This window comes from Bubalus kerabau, chromosome 1, assembly GCF_029407905.1.
Source record: "Bubalus kerabau isolate K-KA32 ecotype Philippines breed swamp buffalo chromosome 1, PCC_UOA_SB_1v2, whole genome shotgun sequence".
In the NCBI taxonomy this organism is placed as follows: domain Eukaryota; kingdom Metazoa; phylum Chordata; class Mammalia; order Artiodactyla; family Bovidae; genus Bubalus; species Bubalus kerabau.
In genome coordinates, this window is record NC_073624.1 from 167,189,129 (window position 1) to 167,212,957 (window position 23,829).

The 23,829-nt window shown below is 44.6% G+C and overlaps 1 protein-coding gene across 1 annotated transcript; it reads right to left on the reverse strand.

The window, feature by feature from the left end:
* Positions 1-3,446: 3,446 nt before the first annotated feature.
* MSMB (microseminoprotein beta) lies at positions 3,447-14,151 on the reverse strand. Its single transcript, XM_055588495.1, has 4 exons — positions 14,115-14,151; positions 10,102-10,332; positions 3,807-3,924; positions 3,447-3,576 (listed from the first exon to the last, which is right to left on the reverse strand). The coding sequence occupies exons 1-4, from the start codon at positions 14,149-14,151 to the stop codon at positions 3,447-3,449; spliced, it is 516 nt and encodes a 171-aa protein (XP_055444470.1).
* Between the last annotated feature and the right edge of the window lie 9,678 nt (positions 14,152-23,829).

The following is a 23,829-nucleotide window of genomic DNA, read 5'->3' on the forward strand; positions in this document are numbered from 1 at the left end:
CGCACAGATGCAAAAATAAATGTCAGAAGACACAAAAGGACGAATGGAATATGGTTCCATTTACATGAGATACCTACAGAAAAATAGAATAATGGTTTGCCAGACTTGGGGAAGGGGAATTAGTGTTCATGGATACAGAGTTTCTGTTTGGGACAATGGGAAATTCTGGATATTCGGTGTGATGATGATTGCACGGCCATGTGAATGTGCTTAACACCACACAACTGTACCCCAAAATGGCTAAGATGATACATTTTAAGTTATGTGTATTTTGCCACAGTTTTTAAAAATTCAATAAATAAATGTCAGAGCCCTATTCCAAACTACACTATCTGACTGCAAAGCATTTGTTTGTACCATATCACACACCACACAATTCTCTACACTCCGCATTCCACCACTCTGTTTGCACCACCACCACACACCTCCCCTCACAGTTTGAAATTATCCGCATTGGAATTTTATTGGTCTGTTTGTTCATTACCAGATGTTAAAATAAGGATCTTTGTCTGATGCCAGGAGCCGGCATATTGCATATTGAGTGCATATTGCATATTGAGTGCAGCGCTTTCCACAGTATCATCTTTCAGGATCTGGAATAGCTCAACTAGAATTCTATCACTGCTGGGAGCCAGCGTGAGGAACTCGGCCCATGACAAAGGTCATGAGGAAGGAGGCTCGGCATACGCAAAGGCGGGATCGAGCCTCAGGAGTCCCCCTGGAAATTCTCGAGCATCTACCCCCAAAACCAGAGTCTGCCTACTTTCTGCTTTGTGCTCTCACCTACACCTCTGACTTTACGGGGGGCTGTCCCCCACTACCTCTCTCTGAAAAAAGAGTTAGCTTACAGCTCCAGTTAATAATTCCTGGGTGTGACAGTGTTTCAACCTACAAACTCCTTTGGAAATCCTCTAGCCTGCCTGAATAGGTTTTTCCGGCCACATGTGATTGTTCAGAGCCTCCCAACTGTGAGAGGCAGGAGATGTTCTAAACTGTCTAAACACAGATTCTTTTGAGTAGTTAAAAGATTGATTAGAAATTGTATTGGTGAAGGGTTTTTCACTTATTGAGCCAATGTTTGCTGCTAAGTCTCCATACTCCTTACCTACTGTGTCCTTGGCAGTGTATTGATTGATATAATGGGGGTATAGAAATGTAAAATGCAGCTTTGTCCAGTGCTTTTTTGGAGGCTGGTGCCTGACTTTGGAATAATCACCTTTAGAGAAAAATAAGTTTCTTAAAATGTTAACAGGCCTCCTGGCCAGAAGATGATGTCAATCACCTGAACTTTTGCATATGATAAGTTTGAAAGCCTGGCTTCGATTAGACCCAGGAACTGCTGTCCTTGCATGACTCCACCCCTTCCCCCATTATCCTCTATGCATAACTTAAGGTATAAAAACTACTTTGGAAAATAAAGTGCGGGCCTTGTTCACCGAAACTTGGTCTCCCCATGTCGCTCTCTCTCTCAAAATTCTGGCTGAGTCTCCATCTGGAGCGTGGAACCCGCCATGCTTGCTACTTATGCCTGGGCTTCTAAGATCCGACCGGGGAGGCCTCAGTATCTCCTCTCCTTTGGGAGAACGGAAGGACGCCTGCGGCCTACGTAAGTGGTGCAAGCTTCTTGTCTTGAAGTTTTATTGGTCTCCCGCGTAAACCAAGCTACTCAGCCTCTTTTCTTCACTGAATTTTCCTGCTGAGCTATCCTTATTTCAGCCGCTTTTCTCCACTGAATTTCCTCACTGAGCTCTCCTCATTCTATTACTCGTTATATCCTTACTTAACGTTTAATTAAGTAGTTGTTTCCTGACCCTCGCCTACCCCGTCTCTCCTTCGAATACCCTGGATCAGCTGGGGCTGGTCCCTGGCAGTCTTCCTTTTGAAGAAGTCCCCAGTACCATTAATAGCTGCTAACCTGCTCCTCAGATTTCCCAGGAAGATGGAAGACCATGTGAGTAGGATTTTCAAGGGAAATGATTTTGGTAGAGCCTTATGCAACTCACCCAAGAATGACCAGAGACGAGGCTGCCTCAGCAGAAGGCAGCAGGAAGCAAAGGCAGAAGCTGGGGGCTGTCGCGGGAGGGGTCGGAGGGGTGCTGCTGCTGTTCACTAAAGCGTGTCCAACGCTCTGACCCAAGGACTGTAGGCGGCCAGGCTCCTTGGTCCATTGGATTTCCCAGGCAAAAGTACTGGAGTGGGTTGCCATTTTTTTCCCAGGGAATCTTCCCAACCCAGGGCTTGAACCCGGGTCTCCTGCGTTGCAGACAGATTCTTTATCATCCGAGTTACCAGAGAAACCAGACTGGAAAGGGAGCTATGGAGACAGAGGAGCAGGAGGGAATGTCTAAGAAGCCCATGAAAGCCCCATGAGGAAGTAAATCGTCTTGAACACTGTCAGGCAGATGAAGCCAAAATGGCAGCATACTCTTAATGTTCCGGTCCCTCATTCTTTTTCGATTCAGAGGATGATTCTGGATTAAGACTTTTTTTTTGCAACTAAAAGTGACCAAGGCACTTTTTTTTAAATTATCTTCTGGTGACCAAGATCCAGGACCTACTGAGATTGCTCAGCTAGTCCACATGGTGTGTTTGCACAGATGGGGTGAGGGGCCAGAGGTGAAATAAAGCTCTTTACCAACTGTCCATGGATTGTCAACAGAGGACTGTTTGCTTGCTTGTGATTTGTCACACACACACACACCCAACTCTAAGCCCCAAGAGAGCAGGGGCCTGGCTCACTACTGCATCCCCAGGCCCAGAGCACTGCCGGGCACCCAGTAAGGACCTGTTGACTGAACAAATGTTCTGTTCACAGAAACAGCAAGAGACGATCAACATTGTCACCGTCTTAAGTTCCTCGGTTTTGACAACCGATACTGGAGCCCTGTACCCAAGCCATTCCCCAATGGCAAGTCAGGACTCCAGGCTTTTTCACACCCACTGGGCTGCGTGTGGCCTTGGAGGCACTTCTCCCAGGTTAACCTCAGGCAAACACGGACGTGTATGAAGGACTCAGCAGATGCTCTCTGAAGAGCAGGAAGGAAGAATGAACATGGAAACCTCAAAGAAAAGAGGATTTCATCCACCAGACAGTGGGGCACTGGGGCAGCAGGGCACAGATTATCGAAAGCAAGAAAAGCAGCAGCGCTCCTCTGAGTGAGGGACACACAATGATCTGTTGCAGTGGAGGAAAAATTGTATAACTTTTATCAGCATTTATTTTTGTTTCCTCCTTTATCTGTTTGCATGCTTCATAATGTGTGTTATATCAATGCATACATAATTTATCAATTAAAAGTACACACATACTCAAGTGCTTGCTTAAAACATTTTTTACTAATAGGTAGGGTTATACAATCAGACTATTAGAGGCCATAGGAGAATGAAGCCTGACCTGGGAGAAGCTGGGCCCCCAGGTGGGGAGCTCTGGGCCCATGAAAAGCACGTTATAACACCCACGCCGTGACAGTGCAGTTCTTCAGTGGGTTCTTCTTCTCCAGCACTGTGTAGGTGCAGGTCTCCTTGTTGAAGACTGCCTGGCACTTGTCTCTGTCATAACCCATAGGTATAGCTACACTGCCATTGAGAGAAGAACAACACGTGTTACAAGGAACAGGATGCCCAGCCTCCCTGGGGGCTAACTTTGAGCTGGAAGCCGCCCACACTCCAGGTGTCTGGAGTGCCCCTCACCTACATAAGGGAATCTTAACATGTCACTCTCAGAAATCTGCACCCCAATACACAGGGCCTGAACTATGAACACAGACCATCCCTGACTTCATGGCTAAATTCCATCCTGCACATACTGGACCGCAGCGAGTTCCAACAGGCCCAGAGCTCTGGACTCCCCTGAGGCCAGGCAGCCTGCTCCAGCCTGACGCTTCTTGTCCTTGCTGCTCAGGAAGTAGCCAGCAGTACTGCTGCCTGAATGTGGGAAGGGGACAGTTGTCCCAACGCTGGCACGGAGGCCTGTTATGTCAGGAGCCGTCTCAGCCAACGGGAACAATGGGTCACTTCAGTCAGGGACCATGGACCCCAGGGAGAAGCTGATGAAAACTGGAAAAGATCTCCCTGGGGAGAATCCACCCACACATTCAAGGGTGCAAACAATTTTAGGGCTCATTGCCCTCTTGAAACCCACCTGTAAACTCCAGATTTAAATTGTCCATCTTCAAAGTGCATACAAAATAGCCATCTCCCTGGCCTTTGTGACAACGCTTCCTTCCACAAAGTGACCTTTAACTTATTTTAACACAAGAGGACATTTCAGTCCTATTCCCAAAGGGTAATATGGAAACCAAAGGGAACACTGGAAGAAGGTTTTCCCAAGGGTGGATGACCTGGGTAGTGGGGAGTCCAGAGCAGCCTGGGCCTGGGCCACCAACCTCAAGCTCAATTGCTTCTGGGCAGCTTCAGATCTAGATAGTGTCCCTTAAAGAGTGCAGTGAGTGAAGAAATTCACCCAGAGAAAATCTTATCAAAACATGTATCACCAAAAAAAAAAAATTCACAAGAGAAACTTCATAGGCGGTGATATAATTGTAGGAGAAAGGGGCTGAAGACTCTGAGCAGTAGAAAAAATGTGCCAGTCTCCTCCATGTGAAGCTCTGTGCTGAGTGAGATAGTCAAGGTGGCAGGAGGCAGGGAAGGGGCTCTGTGCTGTGACCTGAAGTCAGTTTCTATCCCAGGATTGAGGGACATAACTGGTCTAGAGAAGACATTAAATGTGTTTTAAGTTAATGAATTTAAATGAATCTGTGTGTGTGTTAGTCGCTCAGTAGTGTTTAGCTCTTTGTGATCCATGGACTGTTGCCTGAGGCTCCTCTGTCCATGGAATTCTGTAGGCAAGAATCCTGGAGTGGTTCACCATTCCCTTCTCCAGGGGATCTTCCCGACCCAGGGATCCAACCCATTTCTCTTATGTTTCCTGCATGGCAGGAGGGTTCTTTACTGACTGAGCCATGAGGGTAGCCTGAATTTATATGAAGAATCTCATTTAATTAATTAATTTTGGGGGCCTTACTTCTCATCTTGCAGGATCTTTGTTCGCCAACCAGAAATTGAACCCAGGCCCATGGCAGCGAAAATGCCAAGTCCTAAACTCTGAACCCGGAGAAGGCAATGGCAACCCACTCCAGTACTCTTGCCTGGAAAATCCCATGGACCGAGGGGCCTGGTAGGCTGCAGTCCATGGGGTCGCTAGGAGTCAGACACGACTGAACGACTTCACTTACACTTTTCACTTTCATGCACTGGAGAAGGAAATGGCAACCCACTCCAGTGTTCTTGCCTGGAGAATCCCAGGGACGGGGAGCCTGGTGGGCTGCCATCTATGGGGTCGCACAGAGTCGGATATGACTGAAGCGACTTAGCAGCAGCAAACTCTGAACCACCAAGGAACTCCCTCATTTAATTCTCATATTCACTTGATTATCCGTATTTTATGGTGAAGAAACTGAGTCTCAGAGAGATTAAGAAACTTATACAGAGTCACACAGCTGCTATACAAGGGAATGGAGATTCAGACTCAGTTACTCTGGCCCCAGCATCAAGGCTCTTTTCACTTCACTGTTTTCCACACTAGGTCCATGAGACCCCTAGAAAAAGATCACATTGACATGGCTGTGATGCGGCATCCCAGAGTGGGGTGGGGAGGGTCGAATCTAGTGGACAAGGATGCTTTGGGCCCTGTGGAGGGGTACTCTGATGTCAGAGAGGAAAGGCTCACTGGGCTTAATCCTGCTGATGCTATCACACTCCAGAGTCACATTGACACTTGATAAAAAGACAAAAATCAGGTTTCAGGAGCACAGAATCAAGGTTCATTTGTAATATATGACTCAGTCAAGGCAATACCTGCAAACCTGCTTCAGGTAGCCAGACATACAGTCTCTGGATCCGATATTCCTTTTGTTCCACTTAGCACTTGGCATGGGGCATGCTCAACAAATGGATTCAGAACTTTCCAGGTACTTAAACTTCAGTAGCACTCAGGTGTTTTGAGTTAAGTCAAGTGTTTGTGCTTCTACTCCTTGGTGATAGGTATCACAAGACTCTCTGAGGCACCTATTAAAATCCAAATTGCATGGCCTCCGGTAGATCCTGACTCAGTAGGTTTCAGAGGTGGGCCCCAGGAATCTATATTTCATTAAGCTTCTCAGATGAGTCTGTGATGGGGCAAGTTTGGGGAACGCTTCTTTACACTAATGCTTCTATCATCAAAGCCACTCTTGTCCTTGTGAAACACTATAGGGCCAAGACTGATGTCAAGACAAGAGATGGATAGGGATGGGGAGGAGTGGAGGTGGGACGGCTGATTTGGATGCAACTGCTGAGGAAAGAGGAGAATTAGGACCACTTTGCAGGTACTTTCTGCTTTTTTGGCCCGAGTACCAGAACTTTGGCATCCAGAAGAAAACATCTGCACAACCTTTCGGGTGACTTGAGTTAAACTTGAGCAGTGAAGCAACTTCGGGTTTAGAGTACAAGGGTCACTACAGAGCATCCTTTGCTCCTCACATCCATATCCTCTGCCTGTGTTCAGAGCCATTCCTGTTCCTGCAAATTGCCACAGTCCAGGCAAAGCTGCAGGAAAGCCAGATCCCTTCTAGAACAGCTTCAGACTGGTGGGTACCCTTTCCTATTTTTAGCAACCCATAGGGATATAGATATTTAATAATAAAAGTTATTATCAAAATTCAAAAATGACCTAAAAGAAATAAGTCTGAGGTAGAAGGAACCCATTAACAGATACATGAATAAACAAAATGTGATTATATATATGTGTACATATGTATATAATATTATCTACAGATCTCTATATTGGAGAAGGAAATGGCAACCCACTCCAGTGTTCTTGCCTGGAGAATCCCAGGGACGGCGGAGCCCGGTGGGCTGCCGTCTCTGGGGTCGCACAGAGTCGGACACGACTGAAGTGACTTAGCAGCAGCAGCAGCAGCATAGATACCTATGTATCCATACAGATTATCTATAGATATCTATATATAATATAGACATAATTTAATACATTTAAATTTATAGATAATATGTATTATTATATATTTAAATTTAATATATTTATCTGTCTAATATATATGTGATATAATATAGTGAATGTAATTTTTTCCTTTTTAAAGCTGAAAAATGTTTACTGTATATATGCAGTGAAACACTATTCAGCTTTAAAAAGGAAGGACATTCTGAGACACGCTACAACATGAATGATTCTTGAGGACATTACACTGACATAAGCCAGTGTGGGTGCTCAGGATGAGCCACCCCAATAGGTGCCACTTTTTCATGAAGCTTATTTTGAGCTAAAAGCAATAGTCACATCGCAGCCTCAAAACAAACTTCTGTCGCCACCCCCCAACTCCCTAGGAAGTATTTAAATTGAGGGTTCTTCCCAGAGAAGAGTTATTACCAGAGACAAATTGTATTTAAGTGACCCCATTTATATGTCAGGGTAAACATCTGAGCGACTGAACTGATTGAAACATCGAATTATGAAACGGATACTCTCACTCTTTTCATCCTGTGAATGACGCTTCTGTCCGTGCAAAGCCCAAGCCCCTATCTCTTTCCTTAGCACAGGATGGCATATGTAACTCATTCTACCTGCCTTTGTGCTTCTGTCTCTAAACCTCTCATGTTTGTGGGATTCCCGTACATATGAAAATAAATTTGATTTTTTCCTGTTAATCAGTCTCATGTAAATTTAGTTCTTAGCCAGAAGAACCTAGGTGGGGGGGAGTTTTCTTACTTCCCAATACCAGTCGTAAAAGGACAAATACTGTACACCTCCACCTGCTGCTGCTAAGTCACTTCAGTCGTGTCCGACTCTGTGTGACCCCATAGACAGCAGCCCACCAGGCTCCCCGTCCCTGGGATTCTCCAGGCAGGAACACTGGAGTGGGTTGCCATCTCCTTCTCCAATGGATGAAAGTGAAAAGTGAAAGTGAAGTCGCTCAGTTGTGCCCGACTCTTCACGACCCCATGGACTGCAGCCCACCAGGCTCCTCCATCCATGGGATTCTCCAGGCAAGAGCACTGGAGTGGGGACACCTCCACCTAGGGTTGTCAAATTCATAGATACAGCGTAGAACTGTGGTTGCCAGGAACTAGGGAGAGTAGGAGGTGGGGAGTTGTTGTTCAATAGGTCTGGGATTTTAGTTTGGGAAGAAGAAAGATTTCTGGAGATGGATGGTGGAGATGGTTGCAGAAAACCGCAAATATACTTAATGCCACTGAAAGTTACTTTTTAAAATGGTAAATTTTATGTTATGTATATTTTACCATGATTTAAAAAAAGAAAAGAAAGAAATAGGATTGAAAACTAAACTTCCTTCAAGATGGGATTTGGGGATTTGGGGCTTTTTGTTTGTTTTTCAAATTTTTTGGCATGGCTGCTCAGCATGTGGGATCTTAGTCCCCCAACCAGGAATCAAGTCTGAGCCCCTTGCATTGGAAGCAACGAGTCTCAACCACTGGACCACCAGGGAAGCCCCAGGACGGGGTTTTGAAAGAGGGAGCAGCTGTTCCTCAGACAGCACCCCAACAGTGGCCGCCTGCCCCTCTCAGCCCGGCTGGCTTGCGACTTACGTGTTGCAACATTCAATTCCATCACTGTCACAATGACAGCTTTCACAGTTCTCAGTCTTCCAGTCTGATTTCAGCTCGTGTGTGACTCCACTGAGATCCTTGCATCCTAAAATAATGCATGTGGCATCATCAGCAGAGTCCTAAGGTCACGCAACAAGGAGAAGGACACTGGGGCTAGTTGGTACCATCTGTACTCCACCCCACTCAGAGAGAGACTCTCGGTGATTTTAGAAGCATCTCAGAAAAGTACTCATATATTCATTCATGGCTAAATTCAGCACTTTCTAACTCATACTACTTATCATATTTTCCTTACAACAAGATTAAATCTATTCAGAGTTCATTTCAGAACAGACATTTCAAGAAAATGTAAGTCCCTCCCTCTTTAATTAGATAGCTATTATGAGCCAAAATTCCCTGATAGCTCAGCAGGAAAGAATACACCTGCCAAACCTGAGGTAGAGAAAAAAAGAATCCACCTGCCAATGCAGGAGACTTGGGTTCAATCTCTGGGTCAGGAAGATCCCCTGGAGAAGGAAATGACAACCCACTCCGGTATGCTCGCCTGGGAAATCCCATGGACAGAGGAGCCTGGCAGGCTGCAGTCCATGGGGTCGCAAAAGAGCTGGACTTGACTCAGCAACCAAACAACAACAACAAATTATGAGCCTAGGAGTACTTAGGGCGACTTTTTGCTGCTATATTACCTCTGGATAAATGCCTCTTTTCTCCTCTTTTATTTGGTTTTCAACCCCAAAAGCACATATGAAACATCTTGGACACTTTACAAAAAAAAAAAAAAGCCTGTGCCTGGGTACCAACGCAGAACAAAGAAATCCGAGTCTCTGGACGTGAGGCCCAGGCTGCCGCATTTTTGGACGTCTCCCTTAGTGGGTTCAGATGTTCAATCATGAATGAGAACCACTGCTGTAGATACATGGTGGTCTCGTGTCTGCTTGAGGGGCCAGCAACACTAGGACCACCTGAGGGCATGAGCCATGAAGACTCGCAGTCGACTCCAGGCCAAAGAATCAGAATCCGAACTTTAGTAAGAGTCCCAGAGGGTTTGCACACACATTTAGCGTTTGAGAAGTACTGGAATAATCAATGACTCTCAACCCTAACTGCATGTAAGCATCAATCAAGAAGCTTCTAAATATGTAGATCCTATCCTTGAGATTCTGATTTACCTGGTTTTGAATGGGCCTGGGCATTCGGAGACAGCAGTGGCAGCCCACAGTCCTCTTGCCTGGAAAACCCCATGGACGGAGGAGCCTGGTAGGCTGAGTAAGCTTCAAAAATTCTCCAGGCAATTCTCATACAGCTAGGATTGAGAACCACTTTCTTATGTAAATGGAATGTTGAAGTACCTCATTTTACTCCATTTATACATCTGCCCTAACCCTCTATCTCATGCAGATTTAAGGTTATTCATCTGCCAATAGTTTATATTTACTGAGATGCAATCAAATAACAAAACATTGAAAAGTCAGGACTTACCATTAGATGCGGAGCTCTCATTAGGTATCAAATAGCACTGGGCATTGCATAAAGTCACAAAGGTGGCTAAAACCACAAAGCTGAACAGAAGAGCGTTCTGTAAAGTAAAGAAGGGCCAGGGAAGAAAAATGAATGGATTCAGTTGGTAATTATTGACTGAGTGTCCTGTAGGGAGGGCCCTGCTGGGCTCTGACAGGTGGTTTGAAGGTAGAGCTTCTATCTTCAGATAATCTAACAAAGAAACAAGATCTATAAAGTTACTAAAATTAACTGGGGAAAAAGCAAAATGTGAGTGAAAACTCAGAGCAATAATGTTAGTGTGCTATTTTACTACAGAGGAGTTCAGGAAACCCTTGTGGATAGGAGATTTTTAGCTGCTTTGCAGGGCACGTATAATTTAAATGACAGAAATAAGGGATTGAAGAGAGTTTCAAGAAGATAATAGAACAATGACAAAGATAATAAAACAGGACAAAGATATGAAGACAAATAAACCACAATTGGAGACTTGCTGGAGCTAATTGGGATAGTCAGGGTTCTTAGACCACAAGGCTAAGAACTTCATTTTCCAGATGATAAAGGCATTGCTGATGGCTGATGAACATATCAGCTCCTCTAGGCTGATATTTGATCTGTAGAACAAAGGAAAGCATCAGGTTGCTCTTGTCATCATTTTGAGGCGAGCAAACTAAACAAACTTTAAGGTGGGAATTTCCAGGAAGCTTTTAAAAAGGAAGATGGGATGAGGGTACTTATTCTGTAAGTGTCTAAAATTAATTATGAGCTGATGCTACTTGAAGTAGTGTGTTGCTGATATAGAGACAAATAAATGGAACAAAATTAAAAAAAAACAGAAAAAATATACTTATTTATGAGTAAATATAAATATATATTATTAAAATAAATTTAGTCTTTGAAATCTGTAGAGAATGATTATTCAATAAATGGTATTAGAACAAATGGTGAACTATTTGAGGAAGAAAAAAAGTTCATTTTCTACTTTAGTTCTCACAATAAAATACTTTCTAAAAGGATTCAAAGGTTACATGTTTACAATAAGACCATAAACTAATCACAGAAATACAGGCAAATATTCTAAGCAGAAAAGGAAAAGAAAATAAATAGGTTTAAATATGTAAAAGTTGTAAGTCATAAAATTAAAAAAAACAGTTACCAAATTTGGAGAACATCAATATATGAAGAGTTTCTATATATCCATGGGAAAAAGGGAAGCATAGCTGAAAAATGATAAAGAAGACAAGGTGATGTTTCACACACACAGGCACAGACGCTGATAGAAATGATGAATAAACACATGAGAAATTCCACTGACATATAACACGAGAAATGTGACCATAGAGAAAATAGAGTCATAACGGGACGACAAAAATAATGAGTTAATTTCTAACACGAGAGGGAAATAGAGACATAGATGGGAAGTAAAATGCACGAGGGCGGTTTGTATTAGAACAATTTTTATGGGGTGTATACCCATTCAAAGTCTTCAGACTATTTACAGCCTTTGCCTTCACTTCTAAGTCTTTTCACTTCTAAGACTTGGTCCTAAATAGAACAGCACAGAGGCTATCAACTGCTCCTCAGGGATGTTCACTGCTGTGGGAAAACAGAAATCACCGATGCTCAAGAACAGGACTGCTTTACAAGATGGAGATTCAGAAAAGACACCGGTCAGCTGAGGAAGTGAGAGAAAATGAAGTGACGTGAGTAAATGATCACTATGTATCGTTAAGTGAAATAAGGTTACAAAGCCGTTTGCTTGGTGTGATTCCTACAATGTAAAAAGATACCCAGAGAGACTGACGGTTTTGTGGCACATTTTAGCAAGTCATTTTTGAGCTAAGGGATTATGACTACTTCTTCTTTGGATTTTTATTTGCTAAATTGTCCACAATGAAATGCCTTGATTTTATAATCAAAGAAATAAATGAATTCCCACAACAAACCCTCCGTACGTTTAGCTCACACCAGGACTTGAGGCTGCACCTGCTCTCCCTGTTTTCTTCTTTTGAATAATCTTCAGCTTAAGATCACTGTGGAAACCTGAATGTTTTCTCAAAAAAAAAAAAAGCCAGCCTCATTAGCAAAATTTCTGCTCTCTTCATCCAAAAAGGGGGCTACTGGAAGAGGGGAAATGACCACAGAAATCTTGAAGGTCTTGTTTCACCGAGTCTCGAAACAGAGGTGTCGATGGACATGAGCCAGGGCTGCGGACCAGGGTGAGTGAGGAGAGCAGGATTCCCATGACTCCTGCAGCTCTGAGCAGAGGCCTGTGATTCAGGGACAGGAAGATGGAATCCGAACGTGGTGACAAGGGGAGAACCAGTTATTCAGTTAACAACTGACACCGTCTCAAAAATAGCTTCCCACTGGCATGCATTTTCTCTCTCTCTCTCTCTCTCTCTCTCTTCCTCTCCCTCTCTCTCCCTTCGTGAAAAGAGAGGTTCCCCTACTTGGGTGGCCATCACCTGGGTTACTAATAAGGAACCCCAGTCTCAAGCTCACTGAAGGGTAGGGCGTGGGCTTTTGAATATTTACCAAATGTCCCAGGTGAGAAGCACAAGAGAAATGATCAAAACCAATGCTGCTTCAATGTGCATATGAATCCCTGGGAGATTTTATTAAATAAAAAGCAGATTCTGATTCAGTGGAATTTAAAGAGTCCTCATTCTAGCAAGCTCCCTGACAATGCCAATACAGCTGGTCCAAGGACCACTTCTAAGCAGAGAAACCCTAAACTCCCTTCCTGCTCCCATACTCTAGTCTCCATAGCCCCTCCCTCCTTTCTCCGCTTCCTCTCCTGTCCTCAGTGAACACGGGCCCCTGGCACCTGCAGGCACAGGAGACGGTGCAGCGATAAAGTTGGCATCTGTTATAGTTTCTAGATGGTGGGGCTCGGTGCCCAGCCTTGAGATGAAGCAGGCTGGTGGTGCTCCTAGAAATTGTGTCCTTTGCACTAAGTCGCTGCGCCTTGAAGAGCCTTGTCCTGTATGATCAAGAGTCAGGTGACCTCAGAGGGATTCTTAGGCTGGGCAGGGGCCCTGCCAGGGCTATAGTTTAGGGTTAAGTTCACTCTGAAGCTGGAGGAGGGGGGGTCTGAGTGGAATTGGGAGGATCCCACCATGTTTATACTATTTCCAGCTCTGTCTCGAGACCGTTTCTGAAGGACGATCCTCTCCAGCCTCACTTTCTACTCCTGCCGAGGTGGGGGGCACTTCCTCCTGCTTCCCTTGCATCCTGAGAGCAGCCCACTGCGTTCCCTTTTACTCATTCTACGAAAGGATACTTCGAAAAAGATCAAGTTTAAATTAAAGATAGAGAAGGGTCTGGATGAGTCTTTACAGATTTTGATGCACATTTCTTTCTTAATACAACATGAAACAATGAAAAGGGCCTAGGGTGTTGTCCCCAAATTTCGCAGAGCATAAAAATCACCTGGGCAGCTTAAAAACCCTGGAACTCAGGCAGGCCTCACTGCAGACCAATTAGACCAGCATATCTGGGATGGGAGTTGGGTATCAGTAGTTCTCACTGACCCCCAGGTGACTTCACTGCACAGACAGGTTTAGGGACTGCTGGCCTAGAGAGGGCTCAACTGCCCACAGGCTCCTGGTGAGATCCCTGAGGCAGCTTCTGGCCTTCCCCAGGTTTGGTTTCCTGCAAAATGACACAGTGCTGTAGCTCTGAAGTTATATTTAATTTCACAAATCACTCACTCAAAGCCAAGGAATTAAAGAATTAGCATATATGAAACCCAATTTAATCCCAAAATTACTGGAAGAAATAACAGCTTAGAGAACAGAAATAATGCTAATTCACAAAGATGTTCCCAAGCTCCCAGATGCTCATCCTCCAGCACACTGTATTTCAAGTATAGAAGATTCATGACCAGGTTGCATTTACCCTGAATAGCACCCAGTAGAAACATCCATCACAGTTTATGAAAATAAAGGCTATACATATCTTTCTTTTCTGTATGAAACCCAGTTACCTACCATTGTGATGAGCAGGAGTCCTTGCAGGCATGTGCATCCCGGGAAAGCCACACTGGACTTATATCAGAGACGGTGACCACATGTTTGGCATCATTGGAAAAGATAACACGCCAAGGTCACATTCAGTGTTTACAGAGGCTTGACTATCAACAGGAAAGTATGGTTTCAGATGATTTATGAGTTGTTCATAAATTAGGTCTCCACCCCAATCATATGTTTACCCTTGCTGTTCCCACCCCAATATGCATTTGCCTCTGCTGTGAAAGAGCAGAGGAAGAGAACTCTCTTTTCCTGAGCCTTCCCTTGTGCTGAGTGGGTGGCTAGGCACAGGGCATGTGTCTTTTTTGATTTCATACACAAAGAAATGAAGATTTACAAAGTCAGGTGTAGAAGATGGGCTTCAAGAAGGAACATAAGAATAGTTTAGTGGTCAGCCCAGCAGGCTTCCTGAGGGTATATTTTGAGACAACAGAAATGTCCCAAGCCATTCTCCATGGCTTGAGAATACAGCACCCTTGCAGCCAGGGTTCCCTGGACAACCCAGACTTTCTAAAACCCCTCTTCAATCTGAAGTCGTCGCTCCTGACTACATCAGGCCAGCTTTCCTTCTCTGTGTTCAACCATGATCTTCTGAAAAGCCCTGCATGCCCAGGATGGCCTTTGGGGAGTGGCATCAAACAGAACCTTCTGGTATATTTGAGGAACTTAGCATTTTACTAGTTTGCTCGGGCTGCCATAACAAAATACTTTAGACTGGGTGGCTTAAACAACAGACATTTATTTTCCCACAATTCTGGAGGCTAGAAGTCCGAGATCAAGGCTGTTAGCAGGGTTGATTTCTACTGAAGTCTCTCTCCTGGGCTTGTAGATGGCCGTCTCCTCGCTGTGGTCTTTCTTCTGTGTCCTAACCTCCTTTTCTTACAAGGATACCAGTCATATTGGATTATGGTACAGTTTAATAACGACCTCACTTTACCTCTTTAAAGGCCCCATCTTGAATACAGTCATTTCCTGAGGTACTAGGGCTTAGGATTTCAACATATGAATTTGGGGGTAACATGATTCAACCCGTAGCACCACTGTATCCCCAAATGTCCCCCTGCAGCCTGCCTCAGTGCCTAAAATTTCACCCTGGCTTTTCCTCTGCCCACAGAGGTTCACCTCTTACTCGACTGGCTCTTAGAGCTCTTCAGAGCTGGCCATGGTGATCTTTTCCAGTGCCTGCCTCTACCTCCCCTAAAATAAGTCTTACACCCCCAACACAGCTTGGGGGAGCTCTCCTTTTCCCTTGAGGGGCGACTTCCCTTCTCACCAGGGACCCCACAGGCCCCTGCACACTTCTGCTTTCTCCTCATGTGTTTTAACTGCCTGCTGCTGCCTCGGAGTTCCTGAAAGCCAGGGGCATATTTGTCATGGTTCGTAGCCCTTTGGTTTCTTTTTAAACAAGTTTGAAGAATCTCACACAATGTGAGTCCCATCACACTTAAGTAGCCTCTAGGACTTGGCATCCTAGAATCCTTGTCACAGGTGTGTGATTTCAGTTCCACAATCAGACACACTGAGCAGGACCCCCTTTAAAGGACACAGGGGAACCGCCACTATACAGAGTCCCCCAGGAAAGATGGCAGTGGCTGGCGCCGCTCCCAGGACGAGGTGTCCCGAGGGCAGCGTCCATGGCACAAGCGGCAGCGACTGTGAACACAGGCAGAGGCGTCTTGCTGCAGCAGTGAGGTTTGGGAGTCTGTGTGGCCTCGTGGCAACCAAGCCTGTGCCTCTGGCCTCCCACAAAGCCTGTGAGCTGCCTGACATCTTTAATAGATTTCTCTCCTATTCACAGACTGGAGCAGGTTTGCTGCTTGCCACTAAGAGCTCTGTGACCAATTAGTGACCATAACTTATTCCTGTCCATGTTCCTCCCAGTGACTGACCCAATGCCTGGCACAGAGCAGGCATGCAGGATAGAATCACACTAGGCGACTCCAGGTATTCCAGCGACGGAAAAGCCCCTGACGCTGTTAACCAGTGCCATAGCTAGAGGGTGCTCACCGGCTCTTCGCTAGGTGCTACGAGGAAGGCCGTGCCTGTCTGTGTCCAGAGGAGCTGAGCTGGGGCTTCCGACGCGGAAGGGACTTTGTGAGCAAGTATGGGGGCTGTCCACAGGGAGCGGGGAGGAGGGAGCACGAAAACGAGCAGTCCTCAGACGGCACTGCAGCCGGCTCTGTCCAAACCTGCCTGACAAATTTTCACTGTTTGATTGTAGTTCAATTTCATAGACTAAAGGGACTTTACTTATTTATTGTAGAATTTTTTACACATACACGCATACAGTGGTAGAAACAAAGAGAACATGGAGATGAGCAAAATAAATTCTGTGAAATTTTTTAAATAAATTCTGTGGTTGTCCTGTCTGAAGAGAACTATTGCCAGCATTTTGGAAGATTTCCTTTAAGAACTTTCTAGGTATATCTATCATCTATCCATATACCATGCATTGTAACCCGCCAGTCTCCTCTGTCCATGGAACTCTCCAGGCAAGAATACTGGAATGGGTAGCCATTCCCTTCTCCAAGGGATCTTTCTGACCCAAGGATCGAACCAGGGTCTCCTGCATTGCAGACAGATTCTTTACTGTCTGAGCCATCAGGGAAGCCCCAGGTATATTTTCCTTAAGGAAAGGCAAAAATCATAAGCACTTTTCCCCAAGATAGAACATGTACATAATACTATACATAGGCTATAGAATGTCATTACAGAATCTGCTTTTCTCATGTAGCAATACTCTGACCATCTTGCATGGTAACTCTTTTAATGCCTACATTTTACTCCATAGAATGGCTTGGCTCTCATTTATTTAATCAGCCTCCTCTTGTTGAACACTCAGGCTGTTTCTGACTTTTTTTTAAGAATTAGGAACACCAACCTAGGAATTTTGTTTTTTAGATAAACATTTCCCCACACTTATACTACTTTCCTTAGGATATATTCATAGAGGTAGAAATTCTGGGTTGGAAGTATTATTATTTCATTATCTGCTAACATGAAAGGTGGGAAATGTTACTTTGTTTTAATTTACTTTTTCCTGATAATTGGCAAGATTGGATATTTTTGGTATGTTTATTTGCCAACTGCATTTCTCCTTTTGTGGGTAGACCATTGCCTTTTCTTTTACCTACTTTTCTATTTTGATGGTGTTTATATTTTTCTTTTGGATGAGTAAGCAGGCTTTTAATATATTAAAGATATTAATCTTCAGCTGTCACAAATGTTAAAATTTCTTCCTCGCTTTGTTTTAGTTAGGACACTGGCTCTGGAGACTGAACTGAGGAATGAGTAGTTTTCCTCACCTCTATTTTTACCTTTAATTTGGTATTTTGACATACAGAAATTTTAAGCTTTTTCTTAAATCCATCAGGTATTTACTATGCAGTCCCTGCTTTTATTTACACATAATTAATAATTGGAAAGGTCATGAGGTTCCCTTTTGGTGGTGCACCACATTTCAGAACATTTTGCTTTCAAATAGGTAATTGCATGTATCTGATAAAAAAAAAAAAAAAAAAAAAGCTTTTTCTTTTAAGAAAAAGCCTCTCTTCCACTTGTCTCCCAGACTCTCAGTTTGTCTAGTTACAACTGCTGGCTAGTACTGATTCCTTAAATATCCGTCTTCCTAGAGACGGTTTACACAGACATATTTGTGTGCACTCGCCTTTTGAAACACCATTCATAGCATGTTGCATACATTGTTCTGCATTTTGCTTTTTCCTCTTTTCCTCTTAGTGCTCTGTTCTCTTTAATACTTGCCTAATAGAGATTCGGGGAGAAGGCAATGACACCCCACTCCAGTACTGTTGCCCGGAAAATCCCATGGATGGAGGAGCCTGGTAGTCTGCAGTCCATGGGGTTGCTAAGAGTCAGACACCACTGAGTGACCTCACTTTCACTTTCCACTTTCATGCCTTGGAGAAGGAAATGGCAACCCACTCCAGTGTTCTTGCCTGGAGAATCCCAGGGACGGGGGAGCCTGGTGGGCTGCAGTCCATGGGGTCACACAGAGTCAGACACGACTGAAACGACTTAGCAGCAGCAGCAGCAATCGAGATTCGAGTTCGATCCCTGGGTCAGGAAGACCCCCTGGAGAAGAAAATGGCAACCCACTCCAATATTCTTGCCTGGGAAATCCCATGGACAGAGGATGCTGGTGGGCTACAAATGAGCCCATGGGGTCACAAAGGAGTTGGACACAAATTTGCAGCTAAGCAATAATAATATCCTAAACCATCTGGCGGTAGGGTAACAAGTCTCTTATTGATGAAACTGCTATTTGCGTTGCTTCCAGGTTTTACTCTTACTAACCATGCTGCTACAAACATGCCTTTGAACCCCATTCCCCTTAAAAAAAAACAAAAAACTTTTTATCTTTAAATAATTTAAGATTCACAAGAATTTGCGAAAACAGTACAGAGAGTTCCTGTGTATCATCAGCCAGCTTTTGCCAATGATAACATCTTAAATAACCATGGAACATTTTCAAACCGACCAGAGATTGACCTTGGTACACTGGTAACATAGTAAAACTAAACTATAACTTTATTCCGATTTTATCAGTTTTCATATGCACTTTATGGCAATTTCGTGTGTCCAACTGCCACTTAACAGCACTTCCCACCTGCCTTTCTGGGCCTTTTCTACTCGTGTTATTTTCAAAGCAGGGTGGGGACAAGTGGAGGTGCCCCGACACATGTGACATCTTACAACAGCTTTGTCCTTGCCCGAGTAACACTGGACATTGCCTACTGTTTTCACGATCGACAATCTCTACCAGATGGTTTTTATAAAGGTCCTTGATTCATTTTCTATTTATCTCTGGGTGTGTGTGTGTGAGAAGGCAATGGCACCCCACTCCAGTGCTCTTGCCTGGAAAATCCCATGGACGGAGGAGCCTGGTAGGCTGCAGTCCATGGGGTCGCTAAGAGTCGGACACAACTGAGCGACTTCACTTTCACTTTTCACTTTCATGCATTGGAGAAGGAAATGGCAACCCACTCCAGTGTTCTTGCCTGGAGAATCCTAGGGACTGGGCAGCCTGGTGGCTGCCGTCTGTGGGATCACACAGAGTCGGACACGACTGACGCGACTTAGCAGCAGTAGCAGTAGCAGTGTGTGTGTGAGAGAGAGAGAAAGAGAGAACCTGGAATGGCAGGGAAAGTCTAGGATTCATACCACTTTAAAGATATTTCACAAATTTGTTCCCTACTTTTTTCCATAAAGATGGACATGATAAATTATAAACAAACATGACATATTGGTGCAAGGGAAAAATGATTTCAACTAGGCCAGTGACTCCACAGCTGCCCGGGTGTGTGATTCTGGGCAACACGCTTGAAGGGGCGGCCCAAGTTTCCTAGGGCTGAAAAGTCAGTATCGCTTAGGAAGGCATAGGAGCATGTGCTCTGCAGGCAGACGGACCAGAGCTGGACTCCTGATTGCTATGTTTACTGTGTGTTCTCCAGCAAGTCACTTAACCTCTGTGTTTAACTATTCATCTAAAGGGGGACTATAATAGCGCCTAGTCTGGAGAGTTGTTCTGAAAATTAAAGGGGGGAAAAGTACTAAAAGTAAAGCCAGATCACATTCAGCGTTTTCTCATCCTGCTCAGAGTCAGGCTGGAGTCCTTCAGGGCCCATCAGCTCCTCCCTGACCCTTGGCCCCTGGCCCCTCCGACCTCGTCTTCGTGCAGGGCAGTCACAGGATCCATGCCTACTGGCCTCGCCCTCCTTGTAGACCCACAGACACCTCTAGATCTTTACCCAAATGTCACCTTCTCTGGAGGTCCTCTCCTGAGCAGCTACAGACCATCTGCCCACAGGCCCGCCCTCATACCTGCCTCCTCTCCCCTTCCCCACTTCATTTCTCTGCCAGGCACTGATCATCTCAACACCTGATTCTCATTGTTGGTCCCTCCCCCAGCTAGAGCATCAGCTCCTTCAGGGCTGGCACTTTTACTCTTTTGTTCATGTCTTTATTCCCAACCCTCAGGAAAGTGCCTGGCACAGAGTAGGGACTCAACAACATGTGCTGAGGGATTCAAAAACAAAAAAGTGCTTGCCCAGTTCCTAACACCCAGATCCTGCTCTGTACATGGAACCACAGCTGTGCTGCTGCTGCTGCGTGAACTGAGAATGATGGTAACACCCAGCAGGCCTGCCGTGAGATTTAAACTGAACCATGTACGTCGGAAGGGTTGTAGAAACTGTCAGGTGCTATCAAACAGGGGAGGAGTGTTCTTATTACACGGAGAAGGCAATGGCACCCCACTCCAGTACTCTTGCCTGGAAAATCCCATGGACGGAGGAGCCTGGTAGGCTGCAGTCCATGGGGTCGCTGAGGGTCGGACACGACTGAACGACTTTACTTTCACTTTTCACTTTCATGCATTGGAGAAGGAAATGGCAACCCACTCCAGTGTTCTTGCCTGGAGAATCCCAGAGATGGGGGAGCCTGGTGGGCTGCCGTCTATGGGGTCGCACAGAGTCGGACACGACTGAAGTGACTCAGCAGCAGCAGTTCTTATTACAAGGTTGTTTATCGGTAAGCTTTCTACTCATTAGAACCTTCATTGATTGTTTGGGCTGATCCTTGGGTCTCAACAGATCACAGCCTGTCACAGAATAACCATGACAAGCAGGTTCATTTGTCCCCATCAGGGTGCAAAGCTTACTGCTCCATGTTGTGCCGGCACAACTTGCCAGGATAAATGCTTGGCGAGGGGGCACACATGCTCTCCACCATGTTCCAGAAGTGTGTGCCAGTCTCTTCCTCCACCGAAGTCACTACTGACCTCTGGGGGGCATTTGCCATGCCATCCCAGGCTCCAACTATCTGGAGAGAAAATTTTCCATTACTCTCCTTTGAAATTGACTTTCTGGGCAAGGAGTGTTGTGCCAGTATTTAATCTTGCTGTAATTAAAAAGGACAGTGTGAAGACACTCTCTGGGGGAAGCTGGCTTGCATGGCAGCCAGGTCTTTAAGGGGAGCAGTGTCCTGGTGGGGTTGCCGTGTACTAGGCTGTAATGCTCTGCAGAGAAAGCTGGGTCTACGGATGAAAGCCTCGCATGTTCTGGTCTGTGAACCCACAGGGTTGCACCAAACTCCCCAGAAGCCCATATATGAATGTTGACCTAACAAGGCCCCTTTATCACACTGGGTAGCACAAAATGGAAAAGGAACTGTATGTGTCAGGAGGGCTTCCTGGCAAGATCTCTGAGTTCTCCCACTCTGCAGATGCGGACAGAAGACCCTCTCACTATCCAAGAGCCCATGAAAAAGAGCACCTGATTGGAACTCAGACCTGCCGTCTGCAAACTCCACTGTCTCCTGTGTCTCACTGCATCTGTGGGCCAGTCTCTTCTTTTAGAAAATGCCGCCTGAGGAGCTGGGTGAGTGCAGAATCAGAGGGAGATTAAGACTAGAGGCTAAAACAGAAGTAAGTTCTAATCTCCTTGAGTTCTGCCCCTCCTCAAACCTGGGGCAAATTTCTTAACATTTCTGATCCTTATTTTTCTCATTTATTAAGTAGAGATGATGATCTCCATCCTAAAGAATTGGCCAGAAAAAATAAAGAGAAATGTGTCTAAAGTGTTCCACCCAGTGCCAAGTAAAGGGTGGTGTCATCTTTTTTTAACTATAGATGTATATTTAATGTGTAATATTATGTTAGTCTCAGGTGTAGAATATAGTATTTCAACATTTAAATACATTACAGAATGATCACCACAGTAGTCTAGTAGCCATCTGTCTTCATACAGTTCTTAGCAGTTTTATTGACCATATTCTTTATGTTGTGTGTTATACCCCTATGATTTATTTATTTTAGAACTGAACGTTTACACTTAGTCACTTTCACCTGTTTCACTCAAGCCCCACGCGCTGCCCCCTGGTGGCCACTAGTCTCCTCTCTGTACCTGTGAGTCCGCTTGCTTCTCCTTTGTTCATTTGTTTTGCTTTTCCATATGTTTCACTTGTAAGTGAAATAATACAGTATTGGTCTTTCTCTGCCTTATTTCACCTCACATAATACCCCCTAGATCCATCCATTTTGTTGCAAATGGCAAGGTTTCATTCTTTTTTATGGGTGAGTAGTAATCCATTGTATACCACATCTTCTTTATCCATTTTTCTATCGACAGACACTTAGGTTGCTTTCATGTCTTGACTATTGTAAATAATGCTGCAATGAACACAGGGATGCACATATCTTTTTGACTTAGTGCTTCCATTTTCTTCAGGTAAACACTCAGGAATGGAATTGCTGGACTGCATTATGCTGCCTGCATTATAGCTCTATTTTAACTTTTTGAGGAACCTCTGCGCTGTTTTCCATGGTGCTGCACAAGCTTATGCTCCCATTCACGGCGCATGAAGCCTTCCTCTTCTGCACCTCCTCCCCAGTGCCGCTGATTTGTTTTCTTTATGATGACGACCACTCTGACGGGTGTGAGGTGGTGTCTCATTACTGTTTTGATTTGCGTTCCCCTAAAGATTAGCCTCTTTTCATATGACTGTTGGCCATCTGTAGGAATTCTCTGGAAGCTTTTGCACAGCGAAGGAAACCATCAACAAAACCAAAAGGCAGCCTACTGAACGGGAGAAGATACTTGCAAACAATATATCCTGCAAGGGTTAATTTTCAAAACATGTACATATCTCAAGCAACTCAGTTCCCAAATCCCAAATAATCATACCAAATGGGCAGAGGACCTGAGTAGGCATTTTTCCAAAGAAGACATACAGATGGCCAACAGGCACATCCTAGGATTTTCGATGATGACTGGTGCCACCACGTAACAGCAGTTTGTTGCTTTCTCCTCCCCTGGGAATCTGGTGGCCAAGGCCTCCTCTTCTCTGGGAAGTGCCGGTGATGCCCTGCTGAGTTCTGTCTCTATAATATCCCATCTGCTTTCACACTGGGGACGGTTCCATAAGCCACAAGCATGAAAACATACCTTACTGGGAATGCACCGTTCCCAACATGTGGTCTATAGCTGTTGATTGTAGAGAAGAGAGAAAATGGAAGCAGCTTCCTTCTATAGGTGGGTGATCTCTGTACAAGTAGGCTTTTATTTGCTAATTTCCTCTCAGAGGTAGCCTCAATGTCACATTTTATGAGACTTGTGAAATCCCATTATATTTGCTAGGTAAACACTTTTGCTGATGATCTCAAAACCTTACTTCCCTACAGTTTGGTTCTTTTCTGTAACTTCACAGATAGGCCTTTAAGAAAAGGGCTGAAATACTGGCACGTGGAAGAAGAGTTCTGATGCATTTATGTGATAAATATTGGCTGAGTAACTGTTTACAGTTTTCTGATCGTACAGAAACCTTTTAAGTCTCAATCCAGGATTATCTTATTTTCAGAGATACAACTTTCCTTCACTTAACCCCAGGGGAGTCGTGTTTGCTAAACTATAGATGGCCTGTCTTTTAATAAAATTAACATAGATTCCTGCTTCCAATGGGAGAGAGATGTTGCCAAAAAACACTGCTGGCTCCTTATGTTTATGTATTGTTTTTGCCAAGTTGATTTTGCAAGTGAGCCTTTAAAATGTTTTACTGTAACACACTGTATTATACTGGTTATTATACTGGTTATTATATTGGTTAAACAGAGACTGCTGTAATCAGCAGCATCTCAGAACTAGAGGGACCCTCCGAGGAC

What these genes read in the sequence shown, in the direction of transcription:
- MSMB (XM_055588495.1), bottom strand. Translation starts at nt 14,151, where the DNA reads ATGCACATGCCTGCAAGGACTCCTGCTCATCACAATG. An exon ending in GACTCCTGCTCATCACAATG is followed by an intron (nt 10,333 to 14,114) that starts GTAGGTAACTGG and finishes TTTCTTTGTTAG; the next exon opens with ATTATCTGAAGATAGAAGCT. An exon ending in TTGGAACTCGCTGCGGTCCA is followed by an intron (nt 3,577 to 3,806) that starts GTATGTGCAGGA and finishes TCTCAATGGCAG; the next exon opens with TGTAGCTATACCTATGGGTT.